Source organism: Saccopteryx bilineata, chromosome 4, assembly GCF_036850765.1.
Source record: "Saccopteryx bilineata isolate mSacBil1 chromosome 4, mSacBil1_pri_phased_curated, whole genome shotgun sequence".
Classification (NCBI taxonomy): Eukaryota; Metazoa; Chordata; class Mammalia; order Chiroptera; family Emballonuridae; genus Saccopteryx; species Saccopteryx bilineata.
Genome location: NC_089493.1, coordinates 154,025,592 through 154,049,603, shown reverse-complemented (window position 1 = coordinate 154,049,603; position 24,012 = coordinate 154,025,592). Strand labels below are relative to the sequence as shown.

General features: G+C 44.6%; 1 protein-coding gene across 4 annotated transcripts in view; it reads right to left on the bottom strand.

The window, feature by feature from the left end:
* The window catches only part of SMURF1 (SMAD specific E3 ubiquitin protein ligase 1), a 141,343-nt gene that overhangs the window by 9,595 nt on the left and 107,736 nt on the right, over positions 1–24,012 (bottom strand). For 3 of the 4 annotated variants that reach the window (XM_066272251.1, XM_066272249.1, XM_066272250.1), the window contains exons 4-13: positions 23,265–23,398; positions 23,056–23,121; positions 21,736–21,811; positions 19,205–19,446; positions 18,167–18,251; positions 16,550–16,696; positions 14,932–15,130; positions 12,545–12,648; positions 2,664–2,778; positions 951–1,129 (exon numbers count right to left, since the gene is read on the bottom strand). In XM_066272251.1, the coding sequence (XP_066128348.1) occupies positions 951–1,129; positions 2,664–2,778; positions 12,545–12,648; positions 14,932–15,130; positions 16,550–16,696; positions 18,167–18,251; positions 19,205–19,446; positions 21,736–21,811; positions 23,056–23,121; positions 23,265–23,398 (1,347 nt within the window). The remainder of the gene's footprint in view (positions 1–950; positions 1,130–2,663; positions 2,779–12,544; positions 12,649–14,931; positions 15,131–16,549; positions 16,697–18,166; positions 18,252–19,204; positions 19,447–21,735; positions 21,812–23,055; positions 23,122–23,264; positions 23,399–24,012) is intronic. The other variant, XM_066272252.1, reaches the window with a different exon arrangement.

Here is a 24,012-nt window from a genome sequence, read left to right as displayed (position 1 = left end):
AGTTTCCTCACTCATAGGGGTGACAGTACTTCTACCAGTCTAGGATTTATGAAACACCTGGTTGCTTTGTAAACTAGATCGAGAACCAGAAAGAAGGGCATCCTGAAAAGGTGACTGAGTCGAAGGGAAATCCACCTACAGGAAGCCACACTGAGAAAACACACTTCATTCACCTTTTTAATTTTAAGGCAGCCTTTTCAAACAAGCACTTGAAAGTTACAACTGGTTCCTTAATCTGCCATCTTTCTTGAAATGGAGTGAAAGACCTCCTGCAGGGTGAAGGCCCTGACCCCTGCTGACGACCCATTCCTAACGGGAGGTGGAAACAGAACGCCTAGGGGCAGGATACTGCGGGAGGCCCAAGCCCCGTCACCTCATCAGCTTGTCCAACCTTTGCCTGAGCCTGGGACTGTCTGTCCTTCCTGTGAAATTGATTCAGAGGACACATGTGGTTTACCATGTCACTGCCTATTGCTTTTAAGAGAGTGTTTAGGATAATTCCAAAACAAGGTGACTAAATATTAATTTGTTTTCATACTGTCTTTTATCAAAGTATTTGATACAAGATACTTTGATACCAATTCTGTTTGTGATACTTTCCCTTTAGAGATAAACTGGTGATACCTGAGAGTGTCAAAAACCAACCAAACACCAAGCCTGGAGGTTAACATTTGTTGTTATATGTTAATAATTAAGGAAACAATAGAAGAAACTAGTCCATGAGAGAAACTGGCCAAACATCATGAGGAAAATAAGTCAATTAAGTATATTTTTGTTAAATCTACCTTTACATTTTGGTCATAACAGTTTGTTTACTTCTCTTCTCCAGTTTCACACCCATCCCCAAAACACACATACGTGCATGTACACACACAACAAATATATTTGGCGTACACTCAGATGGTGGCTATATATACACGTTATTAACTGAACAGTGAGTCAATACTTACAGAATCCACACTAAGCTCTTATGTAGTTCTGGGTCCACTGATTCCAAATCAGAGAGCTGGATGGGTTTCCCCAATAGCTGCTTATAGAAGGGAACTGTGAAACCCCCATTTATGTAGTGTCCGTGGAACACAGCTAGACCCATGATCCGGCCCACAAAATGGAAATAAGACAAATGGTCCTGCAGGGAGCACCAGAGAACATACATTCATTAAAAATTGGTCAAGGTAGTTTCCTTTGGTTTCTCCAGTTTCCTGGGGAAACTCTCACATACACAACCAACACTCAGCCAGTTACTCAGAGGCTATGCTCATGACCAAATGAAAGAAGGCTGTTTAGTAAGTCAAAATTGAGAGCATGTCTTTTGTAGATCTTCTGAATATTTTATTTGCTCTTAGTTCAAACACCTTTTCCTCAAAGTTGCTATGTAATTTGTGGGACCCAGTACAAAATGAAAATGCAGAATCCCTTATTCAAAAATTATTAATAATCCCAACATGGACCCTGACTGGTTGGCTCAGTGGTAGAGCGTTGGCCTAGCGTATGGACATCCCGGATTCAATTCCCAGTCATGGCACACGGAGGAAGTGACCACCTGCTTCTCCACTCCTCCCTCCTCCCTTCTCTCTATCTCTCTCTTCTCCCCCCACAGCTATGGCTTAGTTGCAGCAAGTTGGCCCCAGGTGCTGAGGATGGCCCATGGCTTTGCCTCAGGTGCTAAAATAGCTCAGTTGCTGAGCAACGGCCTAGATGAGCAGAGCATTTCCCGGAAGGGGGCTTGCTGGGTGGATCCCAGTCAGGGTGCATGCGAGAGTCTGTCACTCTGCCTCCTTGCCTCCCTGCTTCTCACTTAAAAAAAAAAAAAAAGAATCCCAACATGGCAACAGCAGAGATTCAAACTGAGCATGGCCCTGTGCGTGGGGCCTTGTGCTCTGTACCGGCTGCCAGCTACACTCCTCCTTTCCAATGCATGAGAAAGAAATAAAGGGTACCTCCCCTGTCCCCTCTGCCATCCCTCCCCCAGTCCCACAAGAAAGAAGAAAAGAAATCCAGAGGAGAAAAGAAAGGAATGCAGCAAAAAACCATCAGGAACAACCCAAGTAAAAGAACCATTTTAAAATCAGACTGTCTGTTTTTAAGTTTTTAACTTAAAAGGGAACCTCATGTTTCTACTTTCAGGTTGGAATTATAATCAGATAATTAGTCAAAATGTAGTTTCCACACTGGTAAAAGGTGCAGCCCCAGCAACTGCTTGCAGAGGAGCCAGCGTGTGACTCCGTTGGAGACAGCAGGACACAGCCCCATGGGGCAGTCCAACCTTGGGTAGGCCACTCATTCTGTAGCCAAGAGTGTCAGCACTGGTGGCCAAAAAGGTCAGTTACGAGAATGTTGAATTTGATTGGGCAGATGGACTTTGTAACCCACTTTTCAGAATGATGAGATCGTGGCCATTGTACCAGAGCACCCTGCATGGCAACTGAGGGCTGTGCATAAGCATTCCTTATTCTCCTTGAGAACACACTGGGACCCCATCACTAGCAATACAGGCCTGAACTCGTCCCCCTTCATCCGCTTCCCACTCACACTGTGTTTTATTTACCACAGACCTTGAGTAAGACCTCAGTAACTAAACCCAAAATTGAGATTTAAACTGAAAATCCACTTTAAAAATTATCCAACTTAAATTCCTGACGTCTTTACTCATTAATACTCACAGGGTTGATGGAGGAATCTGGGTTGATTTGCAGCATGTATATATTGTCTGTAGAATATTGGAAGAGACCATAATACGGATTCAACATTTCGTGGCACAATAAGTAAAGCCACTCCCTGGGAATAATAGCAACAACAAAAACAAAACTCAATATTTTATATGTGTTAAAATTTCTGGTTTTGGATCCTAACAAAAACTGAACCACTAGAGGCCAAAACTGGTACAAAGCCTGGCTGTGAGACTGTGATTTGTACAGATTGGGAAAATAAACCTCAAGAAGTGGGAACCATTCTGGTTCTATCAGAAATGGCTCCTCGGCCCACCATGCCAACACTCTGTGGTTGACTTGAATGAGGACCACCTTAAAGTGCAGTGTCCTCAGCTGTTCACCTGTCTGTGTGCCTGGCCCTCCACTAAGGTTTCCTCTGCCGCTTTGCAAAGATCCGAACCTCAGAGATGATGCTAACGATGTGGGAATAACTGACATGTGCAGTACAAAGCAGCAGGGTTCTACTTTTATTTAAAGGGTGTGCACATACACAAAACAAAAAATACACACACAGAGCACAGAAAACATGGGAAGGCCTTACCCTAACATGTTGACAGGAGTCAACTTGAGAATTAGCATTCTGGGGCATTTCATCTTCTGCTTTCTAGTTTTAAAATTTCTGATCGATAACATGTAATAACATTTATAATGTTTAAATAGAGAGCAAATATTTCACAGTCTAGAGAGGCAGGGATTGTTTAAGAATGTTTTTCTCCTTCATAAGTTTCTGTCCTGTTGAATTCTTTCTTCTTTTTGCCATTAACACTTATCATGTTTATAATTTTTTTTTTCTTTCTTTTCTTTCTTTTCATTTTTCTGAAGCTGGAAACAGGGAGAGACAGTCAGACAGACTCCCGCATGCGCCCGCCCGAGATCCACCCGGCACGCCCACCAGGGGCGACGCTCTGCCCATCCTGGGCGTCGCCATGTTGCGACCAGAGCCACTGTAGCGCCTGGGGCAGAGGCCACAGAGCCATCCCCAGCGCCCAGGCCATCTTTGCTCCAATGGAGCCTTGGCTGCAGGAGGGGAAGAGAGAGACAGAGAGGAAAGCGCGGCGGAGGGGTGGAGAAGCAAATGGGCGCTTCTCCTGTGTGCCCTGGCTGGGAATCGAACCCGGGTCCTCCGCACGCTAGGCCGACGCTCTACCGCTGAGCCAACCCGGCCAGGGCCTCATGTTTATAATTTAAAGAACTAGTTCAAAGCTTAAAAGTATTAATTCTAAGAATTTTCAAATCTGGATGCAGTGTATAAGAATAAATTATTTTCTGAATTTCTTTTGGTTTGAATCATTTCAGTATTAAAAAAAACCCAAACCCAAAACAAATTTAAAATGTACTCTAACTAGAAGCTGTAGGATGACTGCTCCGGCCAGGACACAAGATGCCCAGGGATGGAGACCTTATACAAACAGCTGTTTCTACAGAAAGACTTTTATTCTTTCTATTCAAGCTCCTTTCAAATGGTTAAACCTCATTAAGATAGCAGCCCCAAATTTCATTCTGAAATTCTTTACTCTTTCAAATAAAAAAGACAGAGGATTGAGAGAGAATAAGAAAAGATAAGCACAAATGCAAATAATCTCAGAAAGTTCTGAGAATACACAGAAAACGGTCAGGCCAGAACAAAGTTAGTGCATCGAACTCCAGAGAACAGAAGGGAGTTCCAGGGAGATGCAGCTCCAAACCTTAGCAAATCTTTGACTACAAAGGCAGAATTTCCCAAGCATGGTACTTTGATTTATGCCCAAGTTTGGGAATTTGAATTTGAGAAGACTCTTTTTCATAAAAACCAGGGACCTGCAACTGTCTAGACAGGAAGTGATTAAATATAAGCAAACATTCTGACCAAGCCATGGACAAGGGAAAGAGGTCTATTAGGAATGTTCTGGAAGTGGGAAGGGAAGAGCTACACAGGCAAAAGAGAATAGAAATGATTCAGAACGAAACACTGGGAAAATTAGTGTAGACTGATTCTCAGTGGGCAGATAATGAACATGTGTGCACGCGCACGCGCGCGCACACACACACACACACACACACACACGTGTAATTTCAGTCTCTCCCTCATGTCTAGACAGGTGCGATCCCATCTGGACCTGTGGAAGAATCTGAGGCTGAAGTAGCAATGTGAGGTCAAAGTGGAGGTGAGGTGGTAGGAGCAGGGCTCGCAGCTCTTTCCCATGAAGCACAGGGAACCCACGGAAGCCACACAAAGGCTACCTTCACGGCGAGGACTTGGTAATGATAGAAATGCAGAAGAACAGAACTCCTACCAAACCAAACCAAACCAAGCTACTCACATGTGTGCCTACAATCAGAATATCAGCCATGCAAAGAAATAATGGTAAATTAAAACAGTCTGAGATCCTGAACTCCTGAGACATCTTGAGACTATAGGATATAGCATATAAAAGGAAGTGGAAGCAGTCCGATTTGCATTGTTAGGGCAAATATGAATGACTACGTAGGAAGATTCTCACCTGGAAATGGGTACTGAAAGCCTAAGTCTCTTGCCAGGAAATGGGATTAGAGTTATCAAGGGCAAATAGAAGTTAATTTGCCAAAAGAAAGATGGTTTCTAGAATCAAGATTGAGAAGATCAACGAAGAAACTTGGGGCAATCTTGAAAGGAAAAGTATTTCTTGTGGAGAGGTAGTACCAATGTGCAGGTGGCCCTCAGTGGTAGAATGTCGGCCCAGCGTGTATGGACATCCTGGGTTTGCTCTCGGGTCAGGGCACACAGAAGTGACCATCTGCTTCTCTCCCCCTCCCTCTCATCCTTCTCTTTCTATTCCCCTCTCACAGCTAGTGGCTCGTCTGGTTTGAGTGTCGGCCCTGGGAGCTGAGGATGGCTTGGTTGGTCCAAGCATGGGCCCCAGATGGGGGTTGCCAGATGGATCCCAGTCAGGGCGCATGTAAGAGTCTGTCTCTCTATCTCCCCTCCTATCACTTAAAAAAAAAGAAGAGAAGAAAAGAAGAAAAGAAAACGCAGGCTTTTCTGTACCCTAACCCCAGAGAGACTCAGAATGGCGGAGGGTGGAGGGTGGTAAGGAAGAGACAGTGCATGGGAATAAGTCAGAGCAGCAGCTCTCTTCCAGGAACAGAAGGCACATTGTGACTTCTAATTCTTTCTCTTTGGCTACTGAAAAAAATCCCAACTCTGCCCAGAAACTGAATAAGGCATCATTACAATGCTTACCAGAACATAATTTTGGTTGGGATAACTGCTGTTGAGCTGAGGGTTGGCTTGTGTTTTCCAAATTCTGAAGGTGGGAGGCTGTCCTATGCCCTGACTCCCCAAGCCAGGGCCACCATTATATATCCTCACAGAACATGAGTCTGCTCTTGTAGCCCTTACCAGGCTGGTGGCTGTGCATCGACCTGTGCATTCTGAATGCCTGCACCTCTCAGACCGAGAGCGCCTGTGCACGGGGTGTGGAGGGGAGAAGGGGCAGAGAACACGTTACTGTGCTCTAGCACCGAGTACACGGCAGATTTTAGCAGTTAAGGAATAAAAACAATTATAACAGCACATACAAATTATAGGGGAGTTCTCCTTTATGAAGATTCAATCACATGATATATATTATTTTTTTCATTTTATTTAATTTATTTATTTATTTATTTATTTTTATTTTTTTACAGAGGCAGAGATAGACAGGGACAGACAGACAGGAATGGGGAGAGAGATGAGAAGCATCAATCATCAGTTTCTCGTTGCGCATTGCGACTTCTTAGTTGTTCATTGATTGCTTTCTCACATGTGCCCTGACCGTGGGCCTTCAGCAGACCGAGTAACCCCCTGCTGGAGCCAGCGACCTTGGGTCCAAGCTGGTGAGCTCTTTGCTCAAGCCAGATGAGCCCACGCTCAAGCTGGCGACCTCGGGGTCTTGAACCTGGGTCCTTCCGCATCCCAGTCCAATGCTCTATCCACTGCGCCACCACCCGGTCAGGCTCATTTTATATTTTATCACAATGTAATTAATTCAATAAATAAGTATGCTATGGTGACTTAAAAAATACGATAAAAAAAACACAATAAAAATGTTGATGCACTGGAAGAAGAGCAGAGGAAATCTCCCAGGGGAGAGAGCAAAGGTGGGAAATAAGACAAAGATAACAGATATCAAGGACAAATACAGGGAATCCAAAACTCTGGGTCACAAGAGCTTCAGAAAGACTACAGCGAGGAAATGGGAGAGGAGGTCACTGAAGAGCAATCTCATTCCGTAGGGTTTATGAGATGGGCTCTGGCCATGTGACGGGTGCTCCTCTAGGAACTGGGGTTCAGCTGTGAGCAAGACAGAGCGCCCGACCTGCCGCAGGTAGTGTGTCTGCTGGAGATGCAGGAACAAAGAAAGCCCACAGCACCACATGCTGGCTGGTGTGGGGCACTGTTTGTAAGCTAGCTGCTGGTCCACGGACCGCTGCCAGTCTGCCAGAAATTTCCTGCCAGTCTGCGAAAAAGTTCACCACCCTGATGTTGTGTGAGGATTTTAGTTGAATTCACTTATTATACTCTGGGTGATTTCAGCCTTGGCGGTCTCCGAAATATAGTAATTATTCTATTTTCACCTGTCTCCAAGAGTGAAAAGGTTGAAAGCCACTGGTTTAAATAGCCCGGTCGGGGAAGGCCTCTCTGAGGGGTGACCTGGGATATGTGGCATGTTGGGGATGAGTTCCAGGCACAGAGAGCACGGGAGGCAAAGGCCCCGAGGCCTGGCACACCAGTTGTGTACCAGGAATAGCAGCGTGAGCAGCTGAGGGGAAGCAGCGAGGCTGCCGGCCAAGCCGTGCGGGGGAGGGCGGGCAGATCTGTGGGGCCGGCAGGTGGGATGAGAAGCCTTCAGGGGCTCGGGAACAGGAGAAAGACTCTGCGGAATTTTTTTTTTCTTTTTTTCTTTTTTCTTTTTGTATTTTTCTGAAGCTGGAAATGGGGAGAGACAGTCAGACAGACTCCCGCATGCGCCCAACCGGGATCCACCCGGCACGCCCACCAGGGGCGAAGCTCTGCCCACCAGGGGGCGTCGCTCTGCCGCAACCAGAGCCACTCTAGCGCCTGGGGCAGAGGCCAAGGAGCCATCCCCAGCGCCCGGGCCATCTCTGCTCCAATGGAGCCTTGGCTGCGGGAGGGGAAAAGAGAGACAGAGAGGAAGGGGGGGGGTGGAGAAGCAAATGGGCGCCTCTCCCATGTGCCCTGGCCGGGAATTGAACCCGGGTCCCCCACACGCCAGGCCGATGCTCTACCGCTGAGCCAACTGGCCAGGGCCTCTGCGGAATTTTTAGCAAGACCCTGCTGACTGCTGCTGGGAAGTGGCCTGTTGGGTAAGCAAGGCAGTAGGCAGATAAGCAAAGCAACTGCTGCAGCAGCCGAGAGGGAGCTGGACCCAGCCTAAGCCAGGAGAGAGGCAGAGGGGAGGAAGGGGTCTTGAGGGACCACAATGGACTGTGCTGGGACAGGTGAGCAAAGGAGGTGAGAGGTAAGGATGACTCCACAATCTGAACCAGAGGAACTGAGGGGACTGTTCAGCGAGGCGGGAAAGGCTAGAGAGGAACTGGTATGAGGCAAGTCAGAAATTTTGGACTGCTAAGTCTAAGATGCTTAAAAATAATAAAGGAGGCCCTGGCCGGGTTGCTCACTGGATATGGCACAGTCCCGGCATGCTGAGGTCACAGGTTTTTTTTTTTTTTTTTTTGTATTTTTCTGAAGCTGGAAATGGGGAGAGACAGTCAGACAGACTCCCGCATGCGCCCGACCGGGATCCACCCGGCACGCCCACCAGGGGGTGATGCTCTGCCCCTCCGGGGGACCAGAGCCACTCCAGCGCCTGGGGCAGAGGCCAAGGAGCCATCCCCAGCGCCCGGGCCATCTTTGCTCCAATGGAGCCTTGGCTGCGGGAGGGGAAGAGAGAGACAGAGAGGAAGGGGGGGGTGGAGAAGCAAATGGGTGCTTCTCCTATGTGCCCTGGCTGGGAATCGAACCCGGGTCCCCCACACGCCAGGCCGATGCTCTACCGCTGAGCCAACCGGCCAGGGCCTGAGGTCACAGGTTTGAGCCTGGTCAGGGTACATACGAGAAGTAATCAATGAATACACAACTAAATAAAGCTAAGTGGAACAGCGAGTTGATGCTTCTTTTTTCCCTCTCCCTTCCTCTTTCTCACCAATGGAAAAAATTTTTTAAAAATATATTCAAGGAGAGACAAAAGGCAGTTAGGTAAACCAATGTGGGCAGAGGGATACATTTGAGTGCCATCAGCAGGTGGACAGTATTTAAAGTCATAGAACTGGGCAAATGCACCCAGGGGGCACAGAGGGGCACTCACTCAGGGCTGAGCTCAGGGGAACACCAACGTTCAGAGGCGAGGAAGAGAAGGAAGTGGCAGGAAAGAGGACTAGGAGTGAGCCAGAAGGAAAACCAGGCATGTGCTGCCCTAGGAACCAAGTGGACAAAATGTTCTGAGAAGTAGGGAAGGACACCGGGCACAGGCCAGGGGAGGCATCTGTGCGTTTGGTGTGATATGGCTCGTGGTCACCTTGACACAAAGGCTTCCAAGGGCAGAAAGACCCATGTGGAACAGATTCAAGAAAAAGGAGGGATGTGGAAGCAGGAATAGGGATGCACACAAATCTTTTAAAGGGTTTTGCTACTAAGAGAAGAGAAAAACAGGGCTATGACTGGGAGTTAAGCATTCTTGAATACATTTTTGTCCTAGAATTTCTAATTGTTTTTCTTTTAACTTTCCTTTACTTGTTTTTATTGCCTCCCTAAGCTTAGACAGGAATGGGATATAGTGTCCAGGGAAAGCTTAGGGGGCATAATTGTTTCTTTAAGAAAGGAGTTGTTATAGCACACTTGTATGTGGATAAGACTGAGCCAAGAGAAAAGGTTTTGAAGAAATGAAGTAGATGTGAAATAACAACAGGAGCAAAGGGCTTGGGATGCACTGTGCAGGGGGCTGTTCTCACACAGGAACAAGAAGGAGCCACTCAGGGCCAGAGCAGGAAGGCCGCACCTGTGGGGACAGACCTCTGCTGATGGGGTGTTTGGTGGTGCTGAGGAAAGACCTTTCAGATTGCTTCTGTTTCCTCAGTTAAATAGGAAGCAAATCAGCGGCAAAGAGCGAGGCTGGGTGGAAGGGAGGCTAGAGATCTGAGAAGAACTGGAGGGGCGAGGAGAGAACTGAAATCTCGTTGAGGTTGTTGCCATCAATGCAGAGAAAGTCCAATGGCATGGAAGTGTCTGCCCCTTGCCACTTCCAGATGCTGCAGTGTGGCTCAGAGCAGCCTGAGGAGAGGGTCACTCAGAGCTGGGATGTTGCCAGGCAAGTGCAGCAAATGGAAAGAGGAGCAAGGTGATATGAGTAAGAAGTGAAGATAGTGAAGATAGGAGGAAGTCAGGGAAAAAAAAGAAAAAAGGTGGTAGAATCTGTGGATGATACGTAGTCCTGGATGGGGTAAAATAACTTCTGGTGGAGAAGTGACTCTTCAGTGATACTGGGTGCTAGAAGGTAGCACAGCAATGCCTTCAAAGTTCTGAATGAAAATTCTCTTCTTCCTAGTAGTCTATAAAATGCTAAACCATCAGTCAAGGTGTAACTTAAAAGACATTTTCAGATGCAAAATCTTGGAAAATTTGCCTCCCACACACCCATTCTAAGAAAGTTACTTGATGATATACTTCAGGAACACAAGGGAGTAAGCCAAGAAGGAGGAAGCCACAGGACCCACAAAACAACGGCTTTCATCCTGGGAAGCAGTGAATGACATGATGACAACTGTGCAAAAGGCCTGAAAAATCACCACTCAGAATGGACAGTCTTCATGAGGCAGACATATGGAAGGAAAGGGGTGGGTCGAGATAAAAAAAGATTAAGTTAAATGGGACAATCAAACCAAAGCCTAGTTTAAAAAGAAGAAAAAGCAGCAGAAATTTTTGGAAGAAATAAAATCTGTTCAAAAGAATAAAGTAGACCCTGGCCATTTGGCTCAGTAGTAGAGCGTCGGACTGGTGTGCAGGAGTCCTGGGTTCGATTCCCAGCCAGGGCACACAGGAGAAGCACCCATCTGCTTCTCCACTCTTCCCCCTCTCCTTTCTCTCTGTCTCTCTCTTCCTCTCCTGCAGCTGAGGCTCCATCTGAGCAAGGTTGGCCCAGGCGCTGAGGATGGTTCCATGGCCTCTGCCTCAGGTGCTAGAATGGCTCTGGTTGCAACAGAGCAACGCCCCAGATGGGCAGAGCATCACCCCCTGGTGGGCATGCCAGGTGGATCCCGGTCGGGTGCATGCGGGAGTCTGTCTGACTGCCTCCCCGTTTCCAGCTTCAGAAAAATACAAAAAAAAAAAAAAAAAAAAAAAAAAGGAATAAAGTAAATTATAGAATACCCCTTAACCTCTCAGTGAATATTTACATTATTAAAACAGTAAACAATCTATTGATTTTCAATTCTTAAAAATAAAAGGTAGACAAGCAAAGGAGACTTACTTAGTTTTGGATAGAGAGTAGAAATAAATCTTAACCTTGCCATTTTATAGGTGAGAGAATATAAGAAACAGTAGAAGGTATGCTGAAAGGGAAGTGAGGAGTATTATTATCCTTTTCTTAGGAAAAAAAAGAGGTCAAGAGATAGTGTCTCCTGTTGACAAACCAAAAAATAATGGTGAAAACACATTATGTAAAGTTACAAAGATAATGATAGAAGTTCTAAAAATATTGATATAACTACACTGGAAAGTGGGAGTATTAAATTAGATCCTCATCACAACCAATATTCATCTAGTTTACCCATGTCTGTGGTCATAAAACCTGAAATTAATAGATAATATCTGAATTTGATCAACTTGGTGATATAAAGATATCTATTAGAATAAACAGTTAAAAGCAAGAGCATTATCTTAAAAGTACAAAGAGGTAGGACAGGAAATAATAGCTTTTCATTATTATAGTCCATTTCAAACAATATTTTCAATAAATTACTTTGATCAAAATTTCATTTTACAAAATTTCTTTGACACAAACGCAACTCACATGTCTTTCCCCGCCCCTGAAAGCCCTCTAATGAGAAAGAAAGCCACTTCCGTTACTGATTTCAGAAGCAGGTCTCTCATGGTTCAGGTTCAGTCCTTCCAGATGAAAAAGGGTTAAATTAAAAAGTTTCAGTTCAGCCCTGGCCGGTTGGCTCAGTGGTAGAGCATCGGCCTAGCGTGCGGAGGACCCGGGTTCGATTCCCGGCCAGGGCACATAGGAGAAGCGCCCATTTGCTTCTCCACCCCTCCGCCGCGCCTTCCTTTCTGTCTCTCTCTTCCCCTCCCGCGGCCAAGGCTCCATTGGAGCAAGGATGGCCCGGGCGCTGGGGATGGCTCTGTGGCCTCTGCCCCAGGCGCTAGAGTGGCTCTGGTCGCAACATGGCGACACCCAGGAGGGTCGCAACATGGCGACGCCCAGGATGGGCAGAGCATCGCCCCCTGGTGGGCAGAGCGTCGCCCCCTGGTGGGCGTGCCGGGTGGATCCCGGTCGGGTGCATGCGGGGAGTCTGTCTGACTGTCTCTCCCTGTTTCCAGCTTCAGAAAAATGCAAAAAAAAAAAAAAAAAAGTTTTAGTTCCCACTTCATAAAAAGCAAATTAATGGCAAGGGTCATGTGCATTCTGACAGGTTATGGCAAGATGCCAATGTTCACATGTTCTTAGGAATTCTTACTCTAAAAAAGCTTGCAGCAACATTTGAAATCCTGTTTGAGCACCAGAAAGTGGCCAATGACTTCCTTCTGTAAATATTTTTATCACAGTTATGCTGAAGTCCACACAGCAGAAAGCGTGAATAAATTAGCCTCTCACCTCGCCACTCCGCCATAATCCAAGCCTTCCTCTCCACGGAATTTCACCATCAGTCGTTTTTTCAAGTCTTTTGGTCGCATCTTCATTATCTGGCGATAAGACTCCTAGATATCAAAATTACAGTTTCAGAGAGAACAACTTTTCTTATTCTTAAAGTAATAAAAAGCTGAAAGGTTATTGATAATGGAGCCCGATTTAAAAAAGGCATTCATTCGGCCCTGGCTGGTTGGCTCAGTGGTAGAGCGTCGGCCTGGCGTGCAGAAGTCCTGGGTTCGATTCCCGGCCAGGGCACACAGGAGAAGCACCCATCTGCTTCTCCACCCCCCCCCTCCTTCCTCTCTGTCTCTCTCTTCCCCTCCCGCAGCCAAGGCTCCATTGGAGCAAAGAAGGCCTGGGTGCTGGGGATGGCTCTGTGGCCTCTGCCTCGGGCGCTAGAGTGGCTCTGGTCACAACATAGCAACACCCAGGATGGGCAGAGCATCGCCCCTGGTGGGCATGCCGGGTGGATTCCGGTCGGGCGCATGCGTGAGTCTGTCTGACTGTCTCTCCCCATTTCCAGCTTCAGAAAACTACAAAAAAGAAAAAAAAAAGGCATTCATTCAAATGCGAGTTCTCTGTGGTTCCTATTCAGAATTTATCCATAGTCATCAGGTCCTCCCACTGTTTCTAGCTCAGAAACCACAACAAAACAAGTATGGACCAGACAATACTGTACCCAAAGGAAACACACTTATTTTCAGCACAATTACTACGACTTAAAAACAAATGTCCTCATTATAGTTGATTTTCTTTACACAAATCAAATTTTTTGTACATAAATTAATTTCACTATGTCCTATAAACACTTTATATGTTTTAACCAAAATGAAGACATCACTAGAGAGTCTGAATATTAAAAGAATTCAGCCCTGGCTGGTTGGCTCAGCGGTAGAGCGTTGGCCTGGCATGCAGGAGTCCCGGGTTCGATTCCTGGCCAGGGCACACAGGAGAAGCGCCCATCTGCTTCTCCACCTCTCCCCCTCTCCTTCCTCTCTGTCTCTCTCTTCCCCTCCCGCAGCCAAGGCTCCATTAGAGCAAAGATGGCCCGGGTGCTGGGGATGGCTCCATGGCCTCTGCCTCAGACGCTAGAGTGGCTCTGGTCGCAACAGAGCGACATCCCGGATGGGCAGAACATCGCCCCCTGGTGGGCATGCCAGGTGGCTCCCGGTCGGGCGCATGCGGAAGTCTGTCTGACTGCCTCCCTGTTTCCAGCTTCAGAAAAATGGAAAAAAAAAAAAAAAAAAAAAAAGAATTCTGAGCCTGTTTTTATATCTGAAATGAAAAAAATCATTCAACTCTATTGAGTCAAAAAGCAAAACAGGGTTTACGTGAGACATAAAGTAGCTCACCCGAAAACACGTTGTTAGCCCAACACTCTGAGATTCAGCACTTTAGGAGAACTAGGTAAGTGCTTGTAGATATTTTCAAGTGATAAGGCAATTAAGAATTTTCTCATGCTTGAAAATTTAATGTAATTCAAACTCTGCCATCCCAAGAGGGAAAGCAGAGGTTGAGTGGAAATGATCTGGTAGCAAAATGTCCATAATTCAGCTCTTTTCTAACCTTGGTGACCGTTTGAGACTCTCGCTGGGAACACTGTGCACATTGGCTGCTCCCCCACTGGCCGCGCACACGGCTCCGGCACATCCAGGGCAGGCACTTCCCCAGGCCTGGCTCCCTGTGCTCTCCACTGCCCCTGGGAGGCAGCCCGGCCCCCACCTGTCCTGTGTACTCACATCTGCAGTGATCCCACAAAGGTGGGCAGGCTGTGGCCCAAACACAGCTGAGCTTTCACTGTATGATCCTGTTCCCTGAGAAAAGGGCCCTCTCTACTGGATGGCCCTCTGTTCGGGGACCGATCCCACAGCAGGCTGCATACGGGCAGAGCCCTTTGGGGGAACCAACTGAGCTTCTTATTTCCGAAAAAGACACCAAGGTGGCTGCTCAGCCTGTGTGAGGCCATAGCAGCAGGACTGGCTAGTTCTGACAAAAGTGCGACTGTAGGGACCTACAGTCTGTGTGTGCAGATGAGGGCATTGACCATCCTTCTCTTTCCCACACGTGCCTCTGGGCCTTCGCCCCAGAAACCATCTGAGGGCATGAACTTCTACCCCAGGGGGAAAGGCAGTCCCATTCTACAAGGCCCCTGGCTCCAACACACCCCACACTGCACAGAGTAATACACTCCGTACCCTGAACGCCAAACACAGAGGTTGCTTACGAAGCCACGCCCTCAGAGCACCACCGTAAGACAGTCACTCAGAAGGCGACTCCTCAGCTCAGTCACCGTGTTTATCAACACGAATGCAGGGTCTGTGCCTGACTGTTAGTTGCACTAAATTCCATACCTCAAATATTTCTTCTCTGGACACTTCGATGCGGCAATGACCAGCTTGCGGTTGCTGAAGGGAGAGTTCGTGTCTGAGGACCTTCAGTTTCTGAACTAAGTCTCTCTCGTATCTCTGGGCAGGGAGCTCCTCGTCCTCCACTGAGCCCTCGCTGGGGAGTGGCAGTGGCTGGCTGGGCTCTTTCAGTTGGCACTGGTGACTTGAGAAGAACAGAAGCATCAAAGTCACACCAAGAGCCGTGGCCAAGGGACTGCAGGCACTGCTCCCACACCAAGGGGATTGAGACAAGAGTTCATTACACAGACCTTCAAGTAAACATTTTTTTCTCTGATGACACGGATATGTAAAAATTACTGGTGCCACCATCAGCCCAAATATAGGTCTATGATACAATAATACCCTACTTCCACACAATAGCTAAGCTCAGACATTATCACTGCTATAAATAAAAACAGCAACTGCTATCACTTATCATCTAGTACATATCTGCAAGTGACCAGTGCACTGTTAGATGTACCTTGGTGGTTACAATGAAATATATTATATTATAGAATTAAAAACAGGAGCTGGCCGGTTGGCTCAGTGGTAGAATGTCGACCTGGCATGTGGAAGTCCCAGGTTTGATTTCCAGTCAGGGCACACAGGAGAAGCACCCATCTGCTTCTCTCCCCCTCCCCTTTCTCTCTCTCTCTCTCCCGCAGCAATGGCTTGATTGATTCAAAGACGTCAGTTCCAAGTGCTGAGGATGGCTCTGTGGAGCCTCCACCTCAGGTGCTAAAAACAGCTTGGTTGCGAGCATGGCCCCAAATGCGCAGAGCATTAGCCCAAGATGGGGGTCACTGGGTAGATCCTGGTCGGGGCACATGTGGGAGTCTGTCTCTGTATCTCCCCTACTCTTACTTAAAAAAAATTAAAAACAAATTATAGTGGAGGGCAATAAGCACAAGAGCAAACAACTCAAGTGAAAACTAATCCTTGTTTTCAGAACCAACAGACGGCTAAGCCTACTCATTGAAAGCAAATTCCAGTAAAATAAAAGGACTAGGACTAGTACAGGGATAAAGTGGTATCTGCCTTTTTTTTCAAGTTTTGCTATTGATGTCAGTTGTCAGTGAGAAAAGCCATGCAGGCTCTTATGTGCTGAGGACACAACGAACCTAGAACACATGCAGGAGCCAAGGTCGTTCCAGGTTATCCAGGAACAACAGGCACAGGAAAAGGCCCCAGCAAGTGGCATTACTGCCTGTGGCTGCTTTGAGCCTGATGAGCCGGCACTATGGAAAACCTCATTTTACTGCTTCGTACTTAAGAACCACGCATTTCATCATAGTGCTGGGGTGGAAGCTTCATTTAAGAACCTGCCTAATATGCCATCTTGGTGAATTTAATTTCAGGGGCAGGAAAGAAGAGAGTGGTAACAGCAACAAGAGATGGCTTTAGTGCTGTTCACAGCTAATTTGAGAATTTAAGACATTCAACTGCCCACCAAAATATTTATCATATTTTGCTAATGCTTATTCTCCACTAAGAAACAATGCAGTAAACAAATTAAGAAAAATATTAGCAGAAAACATTAAATGATAAATGTAAGTCAACAAATATTGTGTAAAAGTCTTACTTCATGATGTGGTGTAACCTTGGGTCTGTAAACTGGGTTGTTCGGTTATTATGATCTACAAAATATATTCTTCCAGACACTGTACTTCTGACTTCCCAACCTGGCGGCAGGGGTCCAAGTTCATCACAATTCACACTGTTAAGGTCTCTACCAAAATGGAAGATACAGAGAGGTATGTACATCTGAATATAGAGGCATAAGACCAAAACTTCAGCAAGAGGAACCACAGGAGTCCCTTATCAATGTGGCCATGTCCTCGTTCTGCTAAGAGGGACAATCATGGTGCTACTTACGCCAAATTCCCACTGAATCCAGACTTCTGTGCTGCTGGTGGCAGCAAAAGCCAACAGATAAAAACGAAACTTTCAGAGCTTATACACATGAGGGAGACATGATCTACCTGGGGAACATCACTTCTTGTACTGAAAACGGCCCGAACAGTAGGAAGCATCTGACACTCTGGGAAAATGATCTGAATTCACAGTAAATGAAACACTCAAGGTCAGAAAGGCTGCCTCATAGAAGAGCCCCAAACAGCATAAGTGTTTTTGCAGCTGAGGGGATGTATTAACATGCATTTGAAATCTCACAACTCTAAACAGGTGCACTGGGAAGAGGTATTCTCATTTTTAGTTGGCTCCGTTAAGTAACTATTTGTAATTCCAACCTCTTGATTAATTATTCCAGCACAATCCACAGCCATGTAGACACACAGCATTACTGACCAAGACGCTTTTCTAATTAGCACAAAGCCTGACATTTCTTAGAGTGGGTACTGTCGAGACTCCTCATCCATCTGCAGGTAGTATTTCCACGCAAATTATAGATACTGAATCATAAATTTAACACAGACTTGGAAAATCAAAGATAGGAAGCTTATTCTCAGATGAAACAATTCATGAATAAAAAGAAAATGAGCATTACTTAAAATATGTTATTAAGTAGTAATGCTATTCTAAAACAAACAAAAATTTTTTTTAAAGCAAAGCAAAGCAAAGAAATAAAGAAACATAACTCTGTTGTGGGGTGGGGTGGGGCTCTCTGACCTGGGCTCGGATGTATGGCCTTGTAGAAGGAATTCGTATAGAAAAGCTGCATCTCCCTCAGGAATGGTCCCCAAGGGACTGAGGCAATAGGGATAGTAAAGTAGAAGAGAGAAAGGGTAATAGAGTCTTTATATTTCCTTTTAATGCTTTATTATGGAAAACTTTAAGCATATAAAAAGGAGAGAAACCATAATGAATAACCAACTTCAACAATTATCAAGTCATAGTCAACCTGTTTCAGATACACCTTTATATTCACTGCCCCACCCCAATTATTTGAAGCAAATCCCAGACATCATATCATTTCATTCACCATTATTTTTAGTTTAAAATGAAGATACATCTTGGAGGGGTTATTGGCTTTCCAAGTGAGAGCACATTTGATTAATCTAGGGGTGAGGGCCTTTTTTGGTTGTGACCTGATTTCAAGACCCAGGACTGGTCCAAAGGACCCTTAGTTCTAGCAGCTGCCACCTTAACAGGTAGAGGGTCTGGAGGTGGCAGCGGAGCTGTGACACACCAGAGACCCCGAGGCCAAGACCCCAGGTTGATGCGCACTTTAGAAACCTACCTTGGTATCCGGGGGTCGTGCCACGTGCTAACTCCAGTCTGTGTGTGCAAAAAGTACACTTGCCCCTGCACTGTTGTTCTTTGTTCTGTACAAGAAATTGGGGATATGATTAAATTTAATTCCAAGGAAAGTTTTCAACCAGTCCTCTAAGCATAGGTCTAAGCTTATTTTTTTCTCTTTAAAGATTTTTATTCCTATTAATTTTACAGAGAGAGGAGAGGGTGCGAGGAATGAGAAGTGTTAACTCGTAGTTGCTTCACTTTAGTTGATCATTGCTTGATTGCTTGTTGTATGTGCCTTGATCAGGCAAGCCCAGGGTTTTGAACTGGTGACTCCAGCATTCCAGGTTGGTGCTCTATCCACTGCACCACCACAGACCAGGCTAAGCTTCTTTTCAACATTGTTTAAAATCATCCAGAAAAGGAATTAAAAGGGCAGTAGTTAACTTTGCCAGACTTCCTCATGGTACCAGCCCTTACAAACATTTGAGCCTGCCTCCCTTTCTCCTGCTCACACCTTCCTTGTCAGAGCCCTGGAGGAGCCGGGTCTGTGTCCCCACCTCACCAGGACTGACCTTACCTTGACCTCTACCACCTCCACTTGTCAGACTTTGGGTGTGATCTGCCACATTTAAATGAATTTCTCCTTCATTAATCAGGTCCTCTGTCTACATTGTCAAATGATCCCTTCTTTTCACTCTGACACCATACTGTCCTGTCCATATGCAAATCAGAGGACCACAAATGCCCTCATCCAGCCCACACACTATCCTGATTTTCTGGAATATTCATTTGCCTAAAATTTTTACACAATTGCTAAACTGGGGAACTGGTACAACTGCTGACGAATTTGTGAAGAGCAAGATTTATCACCATCCTTATCTGGTTACTTGTCTTTATACTGACACAACCATTGTACTACACAGCTCTGCAAACTGCAGCAGTGAAGCCACGCAATGAGTTACTAAAAAAGGATAAAAAACGAAAGCTCCCTGAAACACTGCAGAAAATGCTCAGCATACAGGATGAACTCTCTCACCATAGCCTTCAGGTAGTTCTGGGGACTGGTGGCCATGTGGTCGGTTCTGAGGCGTCTGGAGGGACCCTCGGATCTCGGGATTTCGAAGTCGCTGTGCCTGCAGTCTTTGATCTTGACTTGGGGACTCCCCGAGCCTGCAGTTCCCTCCACCAGCAGCAGCACCAGTGCTATCTGTGTAAGGGGCAGGCTCCTCCATGAAGCAGCTGAGGGGCCTCCCGGGCCCTGAGTCTTCATACACGGTTCTGAAAGGGGCAGAACACAGTGCGCATGGGCACACAGCGAGACAGGGACCTGGAGAGTCAGTGCAGGGCTCTCACATCCATTCATTCTGCATTCCTTGAACAATATACAGCAGGGGTCCCCAAACTACGGCCTGCGGGCCACATGCGGCCCCCTGAGGCCATTTATCTGGCCCCCACCGCACTTCCAGAAGGGGCACCTCTTTCATTGGTGGTCAGTGAGAGGAGCATAGTTCCCATTGAAATACTGGTCAGTTTGTTGATTTAAATTTACTTGTTCTTTATTTTAAATGTTATATTTGTTCCCGTTTTGTTTTTTTACTTTAAAATAAGATATGTGCAGTGTGCATAGGGATTTGTTCATAGTTTTTTTTTATAGTCCGGCCCTCCAGTGGTCTGAGCGACAGTGAACTGGCCCCCTGTGTAAAAAGTTTGGGGACCCCTGATATACAGTGTCCTAAGTGCTTTGTGCCATAGAATTCATTCTGTCCTATTTAAATAAAAAGACTTTTCACAAAACAAGTGGCCAAGAGGTGCCATCAAAGTCCCCATGGGATTCCATCTTTGGGGAGAGCTGAGTGATGAGAAAACACCAACCTGGACTATAAGGGGCTCATGAAATGAGATTTGATTTTTCTTGATTTAAAGTCAAATCCAAATATTCCATTTTCCTCTGTAGTAAAATTCCTGGTTACATAAAATACTGCAATGACTTTAAGTACTCTTTAACATAAATCTTTACCCCCTGAGCCATTCTGAAGACAATTTACTTTAACAGACTATTTTCTCTTATAAGCAAGTACTTTTGAAAACACTTCACATTGAAAAGTTTCAAATATATTCACAAATTGGGAGACTAATCTCCCAGACTCATCACTAGTACAATGACTTTCTCGTGGCTACTCCTTCTGACGTCCCCTTCCCACTGAATTATTCTGAAACCAATCCCAACCATTTCCCATTTCATCCTTAAATATTTCAGCATATACTTCTAAGAGATAAAGACTTTTTCCATTATCATGACTAAAAAATGTACATGAATTTTTAAATATCATCAAATACCAGTCAGTGTTTACTTTCTCCAGTCAAATGTCTCAATCAGGATCCAAGCAAGGTCCACACATTGCATTTAGTAGGTTTGTCTCTTAAGTCTTTTATTATTAATGTGCAGGTTCTCTTCCTCCCTTGTGATTTACTTATTTTTCTAGTGTATGTTTGTGTAGACACAGGTTAGCATCTTCTACACTCTCCTGAGTGCCCACTTCTAGACTGGGACTATGTAACACATTCTCCTGTCCCCTGTGTTTCCAAGAGGTATGTCAACGTCAGATTACTTCTGTTGTGGTGTTGATAAAAATTATTACTAATTATCACCCACCTTAATTAATTCATTAGGGATTACAAAATTGTGATAGTGACCAATGAGAGTTTTCAGAGTTTTTTTCAAATTGAATTTATTGAGGTGACTCTGGTTAACAAAATTATAAAGGTTTCAGGTGCACAATTCTACAACACAGAATTTTTTTAAAAACTGTTTTAGGATTTTTTTTTCCTCTCTGTGTCATTATGAACATATAATGTTCATTTTAAACATATTAGGGACAAATATAAGGTGATAAAAAATAATTTGACTTTGGGCGATGTGGTATACAACATAATCAATACTTCAAATGCTATAGAGATATTTACTTGAAACCTATGTCCTCTTATTGATCAATGTCACTCTGTTAATTTTCTAAATACAATTTAAAAATTAAAAAAACAAACCAACATATTTGATGTCTTTCAATCCATTAGTTACAATTCATATTAATGATAAAATTGTTCTATCTTTGGCCAGTGGGAACCTCTTTAAATTGGATCCTGAGTCTTTGGGCACAATGCTACTATAAGTCTTTACAACTTCTTTTTTTTTCTTTTTAAACAGATTTTCTTCATTTTTTAAAAATTTTTATTTATTTATTTACTTTTTTAGATTTTATTTATTCATTTTTATTAGAGAGAGAGGGGAGAGAGAGAGAGAACAAGGGGAGGAGCAGGAAGCATCAACTCCCATATGTGCCTTGACCAGGCAAGCCCAGGGTTTTGAACCGGCGACCTCAGCATTCCAGGTCGACGCTTTATCCACTGCGCCACCACAGGTCAGGCTACAACTTCCTTTATAAGTGTTATCGCACAGTCCTAACCTGCGTCTCACCACTCAGCACAGTGAAAAGGTGGGAAGGACAGTTTCATACAAAGCGCGAGCTCAGACAGCAGAGCGCTCAGCAGCGTTGTCACGGTGATACATACCCTTCATTCTCTAGCAGTCCTCTGCAGTCTACCACAGACCCTCCAGTGCCTGTTCTGTCTCGTGTCTGTAAACTGACTAAAACAGAAAATAACATCTTGCATTACAATTCAGTGGTATTTCATACAATTGTAATACAGTGAGCCATTGTGAATGCATAATCTATGCAAAATATTATTTTTTAAAAGCGAGGCATGTGCGCATAGACACACACATATATTCCTATGCTTTCAAGCACGAAGCATTCTATTACAGGAGGTCACACCACTGCACACTGCCTGGACCAGTCCTTGTAAATACGGCAGAAGAGGGGTTTGTTTCCGTGCTCTCTATAAACACAATGGAACACAGTCTCTTCCTCTAAGTCACCTTATTCTTTAAGGACATTCTGACTTACGTTTAATAATGACACAGAGAGCACTTTCAGTAATTGCAAAGTTCAGATGGATCCAAACATTTATTTTTGGTTGCAACTATGAACACCACAGATGTTTATAAAGTTGCTCCCAGTTACTCGTTTTCCCGGGCACATCCCTCCACAAAGGAAAAAAAAAAATCACATATAGAAAAATGTTTTCATTATGATAGCTTTTAGGAGGTTCACGTACAGTGCGTTTATCTTGGGTCAAGCCCACATAAGACAGTACCTGAGCAATCTGGGCTCACTCTGGTGTGCTGCTGAAATCCTATCTTTTCTTTGGTTCTTTTGTAATGCATACAGTCAGCACACAGCATTTCAGAGTTACCCTAAAATGCTAAGAAAAACTGGATAGATAATACGATGAGCTTCTTAACAGATAAATCACTTTCAAGAGAACACTGCCAGTCAACACTCTGTAACATAAGCACATTCTATTCGTTCATGCTAAGATAATTCAGTCCTCTAACTGTACAAAATCATATTACATGGAAGTCTTCCGAAATCATCTTTGCTTTTTATATATATGATGGGTTTTCCTGAAGAAACTATTTCTCAGCGCTTGAATATGTGGCCACCATGCTTCTCATCTACCTCTGAGTAATACAATGACAAATTAGTTAACCATTGTATGATGATTAAAATGACATTTAAAATTACAATCCTAAATCCTTTTGTACCTTAGTCATTTTAGCTCAGCTTTGAAGGATAGTTTGAAGAGAATTAGCTAAAATAACAAAAACCACAAAAGATGACACTTTAGTGCTGAAGAAATGGCCCCCATATGTGGTCTGTCCTTTGAAGTATGTCAACATGTCAGTGCTTGTGTGTGTTTTCTCAGTGATGAGGAGTTGAATGTTAAGTTCTGTAAAGCATCTCTTTATACAGATGAGAAAGTTCTTACCCACTATTTGGCCACGAACTGCATCAGTATCTGAGGGATTTAGTTTGCATAGATCCAAACGCTGGTCTGCAAACAAACAATTCAAAACTTAACCCAGGGAAATGTTAACTAAGGAGGAAGTCAGGAATTCTGTATTCAGTATTTAAAAAATGATGCCTCATGAGTCTTCCTCAGGTGCATGAAGAGGCAGAAAAGCATTTGGTTCTTACATCCAGTATCTTTCAATCTGCTGATGGCATTGGAGAGCAGCCGCACACAGCCCAAGAAGCCGGCTCCCTGCTTCTTGTGAACTTTCTTGTGGTTCCACACGCTGACGGTTATAGAATCAGTTTTCCCAACATATCTAAAAACAACATGCAAACTCACTTTTAACTGTATTTCTGAATTATTATGCCCACTGAGAGTTTATCTAATTGACTTGTCAGTATAGAAGAATTCTTAAAAAATAGTGTTGGTTCTATATTCCACATGTAGGAGGCACTCAATAAATATATGTCTACTGACTTCAACGGGCTGGGAAAAGAACTAACCAGATATGTAAGAAGCAAATGTAGATAACCACATAAGTAATTACCTTGTAACAGAGATTTACCATAATATAATTGATTCCAAAAGACAATGACATGATTCAGAAATTCCTACCAATGTTAGGCTTACTACTGAACATTAGTTTGCAACAGGGAACTACCTATAAACCCACAGATCCATCCAAAGGACAGTAATGGGTACTAACTCAGGCATTAACCCCACTTACTCTCAGGGCAAGTCAACCATAGAGGGGAGCTTTCAGGACAAGAGCTGACAACCACTTTCCAGATCACTAATGGTACCTTAGTATACCTGAAAGTCAGTCTTAGAATCCAGCTATTAAAATCCCACCCAAACCCAGCATAATTTGTGTTAATAAAAAACCAATAATCATTCAGTATTATTTTGACAAACATTTCTTAGCAGGGA